At 33.5% G+C, this 8,566-nt stretch overlaps 1 protein-coding gene across 1 annotated transcript in view; it reads left to right on the plus strand.

The window, feature by feature from the left end:
* Positions 1 to 8,566, plus strand: part of LOC106101965 — a 71,437-nt gene that overhangs the window by 54,127 nt on the left and 8,744 nt on the right. The window contains exon 4 of the mRNA XM_013281356.1: positions 886 to 1,073. Coding sequence (XP_013136810.1) covers positions 886 to 1,073 — 188 coding nt within the window. The remainder of the gene's footprint in view (positions 1 to 885; positions 1,074 to 8,566) is intronic.

Here is an 8,566-nt window from a genome sequence, read left to right on the forward strand (position 1 = left end):
CGCAATTCTCACGGCATAAGGAAAATATCGCAGTAATTCGAAAAGTTTTATTACTTTTACGTGCGTATTTGTGAAGTCGATTTCGGCAAATCGACGCGTAAGAGCCATTCTGTATATATTTTGACAGATTTTTACTTACTTATAGGTGCATGTTATTACCTTACAAAGATTTCGATTAAAATAAAAACAGTTAACTTTGATCTTTATATTACGTAAATATCTGAATATCGCTAATCGCCTTAAATTACAAGTACTATAAAAAATATATGTATAAACGTGTTATTATATGAAACAATGGCTTGTTGCCATTTGGCATCAATTCTCACCGACAATATCCTATTGCAAAATATGTATTCGACCTTTAAAAGAGGCATGCTAGATGTGTCGCTACACAAACATAGTTTACAAATAGTGTTTTTTTGTTATTATTAGATACACATTACAAGCAAAAAATAGTTTAAAACTAAGCACAAATAAGTATTAAGATAGATCATTATAAATTAACTGACTTTGTATTTTTACTGTCTCAGTTTTCTTATATTCCATAAGCACCTATGGATGGTATTAAAATTCACAGCATGTACAAAACAACATTTAATATATTAAAGCAATAACCCGAGGGAGAAACTGTAATCTCTACTGAAAACATCGCGCTGACCGCAGTGCAGGGAGCACTAAAAGTCGACCCAAACATACTCTCGGAGAGGACTGAACAAACAATGTTAATAAAGGCCAAACAACCCTACCTGTCGCCTGCATCGCGTTTAACGAAAACACGCCTCATCTCAAAGGAACACTTTTAGACAACGGCCTTATCTATATTTAAATAATGAAATTAAGCTAATATTAGATTTAAATAAAATTAATTCTATTTTTATTCCATAGATAACACTTTCACCGTGGTAGTGGAAAAGGACGGCCGAGGGCTGGGTATGTCGGTGTGCGGCGGGGCAGGTCTGGTACGCATCCGGCGTCTGTACCCGCCCCAGCCAGCTTGGCGGACCGGCCGTCTTGCGCCCAGGGACCTCCTGCTAGCAGCAAATGGCGTACCTCTAGCTGGACTTAGTACCTACGTGAGTGTCGTACTTTAGCACTTTTGTGCTTTCTTTTTTTACTATTGTATATTTCTACTATCAACGTTGTCAACGGAGTTAACGGGTTAATTAGACATAACATTTTACATGATTATCCCTTTTGTCTTTACTCGTTTACTAGTGTGACTAGTCTTGGCTAGAGCGACTTTAGCCTCGATTCCTAGGAACAGGTCTTAAATTTACCGATTTTTATTTCCATATTTACCTTCTTGACCCGTATATGTAACTTCCTAAAATAGATATCTTTAAAACAAAATGTATTTCAGATAAAAATAATATTTTTCGGAATTTTTTCGACATCTTCTCGTTTGTTTTTCAAGTTTTACAATATCATTAGACCCAAGAGATCTCTTCACAAAGTTAGAATTTGCTAAACTTCCGCAAGGAAACTTTCCTAAGACATTCTAAAGTTCCAATTGTAATATACATTTATACTGAAAGGGAAATATTAATTTCCATGGAAAAATAATAACAAGACATTGATATATATTTAAAGGTTATATCTAGCCCAATCAGGTTTAGGGAGGTAAGTTACTAGTATATTTTAACATAGGACAAGCTTATCACTAAAATATATAACATATTTCACTGTACATACACTCTTAAAATGTAAATATTACACCATCTATAAAAGTTGCAATTTCCTGTTTTAGCACTTCCGACGACACAGTATTAAACATAAAAAATATGTTAGCGTTGAAATTGTCTGCGCTAATGCTGCAGCAATAAACTGCAAAAGGTCTACACTTATAGGGCTGCCACAAATTACTTTTTATATTTACCCGTATACGGCCTTTTTTGTATCAAAACCCTCAAAACAGAAAAGTTTATCAGAAATATTTACTACTAGACTATTATTGAATAAGTAAATAAAATATGGCTATTAAAAAATTAATTTATATTAGATCATTTACTTTGCGAAAACGTCTATTTTCGTTTACATTGATACACTTTTGTACTTCCAGTTAAAGAAAAGTTTTAATTTCCCATAAACTTCTCTAATTACAGCCCTGTTGGAAATGTCTCGGATCCGCCGTCGCCCGTGGTACTAAAATCTTCGGTAACATATTAGGCCTGTCGATAAAGTTATAACTTTGCCCAACTTTGATGTGAACACACAATCTTTTCTTGTGCCTGTAAGGTAATTTCGTAACTTTTGGTTCACAAAGTTTGAACTAAGTTGATACAAATCTTACATCACGGTGTACGATGGAAACCTAAGTTCATATTAAGATATAATATCTTTTCTATTTATAAAATAACACAAACGTGTATGAATAAAACCGACGTAAATAAATAACAATATTTCCTTCCTTTCTTTCGACTAAAGTGATTTCGAAATACAATTGAATAGAAACCTTCTCTGATTATATTTAACTCTTGATTCCATTCCGGAGGTCGAAGGACCAAGAACGATGAGTGTCACGAACAGAATTAACAACTCGAACAAAGTGAGGCTGTCCTTATTTTGAAATTGAATTCCCTTTGCTTTATTTGAGTGATTTTACATTTGTACCTTTTATTGCATGTCTATTTATATCCTTTACTATAGATTTAGTAGTATCCAGCCAACCCAGCTCTCCGAAGAACCCCAGCAAACCCTTTATGTTGGTCGTAATCTTGTAGGTTTTGTAATAATTTTCATCGAAATCCGTTCAGCCATTTAGGCTACAAACTCTAACAAATATCCATCCATCCATCCATACATCTAAACTTTCGCATTCAAAATCTTAGTATGATAGTATAAATAATATGAAGTAGATAATAGTAATAAATATTTTTTTATTATCAAAACACAACAATTATAAAACTTTGTTTTGTATTATAAACATAAATACAGTATTTTATTGTAGTAATAAAATGATATCGTCACCAGCATTTCTTGAGGCGTGTAGCATCACTAGCTAATTGCGTCTTTTAAACAATGACGTTAATCAGAAATGCACGACTCGCTTCTCCCTAATGACGGCTATTTCACATGTTTGTAGCATAACATTAAGAAAATATATTTGTATCTTTTACTCTTAAGTATTTGTCGCAAAAAATGGCAGAGACGCATAGAAAGGATAAACCACTTTATGAGTGACCTACGTTGATTAAGGGTAGAGAACGCGTCACGGTCCGCGTGTAGCGGTCGCTACCCCATTTTAGCGGTATCACAGGCTGTAGAAACTACCAGTTTGCCACCTTTTGCTATATAAAAAAAACTGTTGATGCAATCTATAACTTTTTTTTAAATTTTATAATGTTTAACAAGAATATTCTAATATCTAGCAGTATAAAGCTTTGAAACGATTTTTTACTGTTTTTCTTAAGTCAATGAGTTTTTAACTTTGTTAAACTCGGCAAAGCTCTACGTAGTTTGAAATTTTTACAACTTTTCCCTGCCTTCTAATGATTGCGAGTCTTAAGGCTGTCCGTACTAGAGTGTTACTGTAATTCGAGTTAAAAATAAGTTCTCACAAACAGTCTTTGACACATTTGAAGCTTTTTATCGGTAATAGTTTAAATCTTTACACTTTATATTACAAAGAAATATTGCTATTTTAAAAATGTTCTTACTCTAAATTGTACTAGGAATTCGTTACATTTAATTCGTGTCATACAAACAATTCTATGCCGAAATTACTGTTGAGGACATTTTAAAACTGGGCCGGCGTCCATTGTGTTGCTAAATTAGAAAACCGTGTACCTTCGCTACTGAAACTAACAGAGATTCACAACTAAATAAATTAAAAAGAATATACAATAAAGAACAAAGGACTTCACTATTTTTGAATAGAACAAAACTAAAATATGTTCATCTAAGAACCGAATAGATTGTTAAACATATTGATTTTAACACATTTACTGCGGCAAGTAAAATAATATTGATGTGGTGCGGCGGTGGGCCCAAATGCGCCCTCAATATTTCCGCCAGTGCGTGGCAAGTCTTCCTAGACTTACCAGCACTAGGATACATTTAATTGCTATGACTCTGCGTAAAACATAGTGTATATTTTCAAGCACTGAACTAAAATAAATAATTAATTTTTAATAAACATTGTTCGCGTATGTTATATATCCTTGTAACTTTCATATGTAATAGTAAAACGTAGGTTGTTGTAGCAAACGGGTTTCTCATTATTCAACGTCTCAGCTAAAAGAAACAGTCTGAGTGTACAAAGGCGAGGAAATTGAAGAGCATTCCTCTTCCGCCGCGACCTGTTGTCAGACAACGTCCTGACAACGTGAGATATTACCTACGAGATAGTAACTTTTACCGTATATCTATACTTCTGTACTAATGTTATAAAGAGGAAAGATTTCTTTCACTATTAAAAAAGTACGCTATCAGTTAGTACTTAGGCTATATTTTTTTCATTTCACGCGGACAATGTCTCAAACAACAACTAATAGTACAATATAATAAGACTTTAAAAACATTCCTACGAACAAAATGATAAGGTTCCTTATCAGAATAGTTCTGTGTTCTGATAAACTTGCATTTCCAAAATTTATTTTCTTGATTTATGGTTGGACTATGTGTATTAACTTTATTTTGTCGTAGTTACGCATGTTTGTTAAATTTGTATGATCATTTTTAAAATATATGAAACTGTTACAGTTTTCATAAGTATATCGCAATTTAAAAAAAAATCAAAATAGTAAAAGGGGATTTTCCCTAATTATAAAATAACGTGACTGGAATAAAAAAGTAGCAGTAATACAATATCGCTGATTTCCTAGTAGCGCAGAAATTGGTGGCGTGCGGGAACATAGTCACGGTAACATTACAGCCAACCTAATGTTTCCGTACAAATGCGATCTGATATAAAACTGGAGCTCTATATCCGACTTGAGGTTAATGCTCTTGATATTGATTCGCATGTTATAGCAATAGGCAAATTAATAAATTTGTGGTCATAATAAGTGATTACAAAATGCTCTTGTGAGACGAAGCGCCTGAAAAGAAAGTTATAGTACATGTATTCATATATTATACAAGCCCTTAAATGTATGTTCAGATAAAATCGGTTTTAAAACTGAGAGAAAGACTCAACAAGAACAGCACAAGTCTCCATTTTTCTACGTACGAATGATTGAGAAGAGTAGGTCAAGAAATAGGCTTTGTTTTTATAATTTATGGACTATTATTTATAAGGAAAAATAATAATCAACTTCAGTATAAAACTACGAAAAATCGAATCAATTTAATATCATTTACTGCATCTAAGATCGTTAAGGAAATTTATTTTTCATCGCAGCATTTACCTCGTTGAACGTGAGTAGCAGTCGAAAGATCTTTTATGAAAACATTTTATAAAGTTAAAGTTAATTTTTAAAGTTTTACTAGTATACTATAACTAAGAACTAACGTAACATTTCACAACTTGTTTATGTTATAAAAGATGGAACGGACATATACGTATTACGTATATAACGTCAAAAATATGCCTTCTCTCGGTCAGGCAAAAAAAAAACTGTGCTAAAAAATCTTATCAAAAGAAAGTTAAGGATATTGAATTACATGTTATATCTGGCGCCGCGGGCCTTAGTCCGACCATTCTATCAGATATTACGGCACACACAATTTAATAAATGGCGTCACAGATTGTACGCAATTCGATTACAAGCATAGGTCAAAGGAACGAGAACGACGACGGCCGTAACGAAGTTGAATAGCAGAACAATTGAGGCTCGTCATAACAACATTCCCGATCCGCGTTCTGTCTTATTAAGATACAGTTATGTTACGAAAACATACAGATAACTTTTATATGGCTAATAGACTAAACGAGCAATTCATTCTTAACCATTTACTGTCAATATTGTTACCCAATAATAAAATAGTAATGTATAACTAACCAACGTCTTAAATAAATCGCAAAATAAGATGTGTGCTCTATATTCCATGATTGAGGAGTACTTTTAATTAGAAATAATCAAATGAAACACTACTTTCTCATTTTAGAACGGCGTCATACATTGTTACAGCTTTCGCATTCGCACGATTCTATCAAAGTGTATACCTGTTCAGCCAGGCCGTGCATTAATTATGGGAACGCCATAGAATGAACGACCTACTGAACTAAGTAACTACAGAAACAAGCTACTAATCGATTTCTCCTTACATTACCCACGTAAACCATTTCCTTTCAAGCCCAATTTTCTTATATGTCGTACCGTATTACTAACGTCAAAGGATGTAAAATGCTAAACATTACTGTATCCTCCACGTAACAGAGCAATTGGCCGTGAGCCATAAAGCAGTCAGGGCAATGGTTTATTGCGGACCTAATGCGCCCCGGGAGCACATAACACGGCAATTTAACGATCAGATATCAAACGTCTCGGGTTCGACGCTCGCCTGCCGCTGAAACAAGATTAACGCTAGCGCCCCCTAATCCCCATACTATTGCTTAATTTAATCCGCGTTTAAACCATTTACTGTATCCTGTGCTTTACAAATGTTTGTTTTACTATTGTGTACGGAATAGTACAAAGCTAGGCAATACGTTGACGGTCATTTTATTCCTTTAAATACAAAACCTCATTCAGTTAAAGTAAAAAAAGACTCGTACAAAACACCCATTGTAAATCAGAGACATGAAGATTTTCGTTTCTTGGTGATCATTTCATTCACTCTCTTAATACATTTTTTTTGGTCGAGTATTTTTGTTAAACACATTAGGAATAAATATTATTGTTTAAAACAGAAGAAAGTTCCGATTAACAAGTTTGTATTCAAAGCTTAGCTTAGCACAAAACATCGGATATTGAAGAATGTTTCGTTTCCGTAGACCCTTTGTACGCGACACTGCGACGGCCTCGGAAACTGAAAATTGATTTATAATATAAACTTAAATGCTTGTTTCAAATATTTGTTTGGTTTCATTGCCAGTATTAATGGCCTAAATTATTTACTAATTAAAACCGAACCAAATGAAAACCAAACAAATTAAATGTAATCCAAATACAGTTAACAAAATATTAAATGAAACAACACAAATATTAGTTCAACAATCCTATACACGAAACCACACGATTTAAATACAATTTTATTATAAATTTAAAACTTTTGTTAACTCAAAACTTATGAACAAAGTTGAAGATTAAAATTGAGAAAAGTAGCTTGCTAAAATCTAAAGTCCATGGTAACAAAATTGCTGGTGTTGGTTATTATTTTAATAAAAAAATCTTTATTATGGCAAGAACCTGCTCATTATTTAGCATAAAGTATAATAATGAAGCAAATATTAACCTTTAGAGCGTAGTTCCGTTCTTCATAAAATGAAAAGTCGACAACATTAACGCCCCGACGTTGCGGTTCATTGAAATCCTTTTCTTTGATTAACGTCATCAAAGTGCTGTGTAAGCGGTATATTTTAAATATACGAGTAAATTTCAATATGGAGTCGCATTGAAAATGTTATATTGCATATTGAAATATTTTAAAAATCAATCTACTACTTCATTGCAATACTTACCACCAAAATAAATTACATTTTGTGGAACGTCTCTGCCAATGTAGAATAATAAACCGAAAGCCGATAACCGTATTTGAAATTAATTACAACAAAGCTTTAATTTCTAATATTTATTATTGACCTCTAAGTATTGCGTAACTTTGTTACCTATTGTTTTCGTTGAATAAGGTTTTTTATTAGAAACGACTAAAGTTTTTACTCCCCAATGCTTTGTCGGATTGTTCGAAACAAACGAATGCTTGAAGTTTAGCCGAGCAATGAATCTCAGGCAGTCCCGAAGGAAACTTAGCAGGTACGCCGATACCAATAAGAAAAGAAATACGGTCAAGAAAACAGTGCACGTACTGTGAAACATTCCGCTAAATGTAATTTACTTCAACAGTTTCTTTTATAGAAGTTTACTTATTAAGTAAAACAAGTAGATTTGGAAGTAAGATTACATGATACAACTAACTTAATACGCTCGTAAATAATTTGTTTAAATCGCGATATTATCTCCATCATACAGCTACAGCTCTTCGAAAAAACTTCATTATGTTTGTCACGTCTATGTCCATAATATAGAAATGAGTAACTAACACTTTTTAGTGTTTAATAAAAATTGCAGCAGATAACTTGCAGTTATGATGGATGTATAGTGTGACAAGAAGGGATAAAGTTAAGAATGTGTAGCGCCAGTGGCCGAGAAATTGAGAAGCAAAAGGTTATCGTGGTATGGACATGTTATGCGACGAGACGATGGGGACATAAACCAGATTGCATGTCGATGCCGACAAAGGTAGAGGAAGACCGAAGAAAAAATGGACGGATTGTGTGATAGAGGATATGCTTAAGAAGGAAGTGGATTCAGGTATGACGGCTGATAGTAGTGTATGGAAGAGCAGCACATACTGTGCCGACCCTCCGTAGGGATAAGGGCAAGTTGTAATTAATAAAAATTGCAGCAAATTGAACCCTTTAACCATAACAAATAATCTTTGTTGTCATTCTCGTAGGAGGCAT

Source organism: Papilio polytes, unplaced genomic scaffold (genome assembly GCF_000836215.1).
Source record: "Papilio polytes unplaced genomic scaffold, Ppol_1.0 DF823934.1, whole genome shotgun sequence".
Taxonomy (NCBI): Eukaryota; Metazoa; Arthropoda; class Insecta; order Lepidoptera; family Papilionidae; genus Papilio; species Papilio polytes.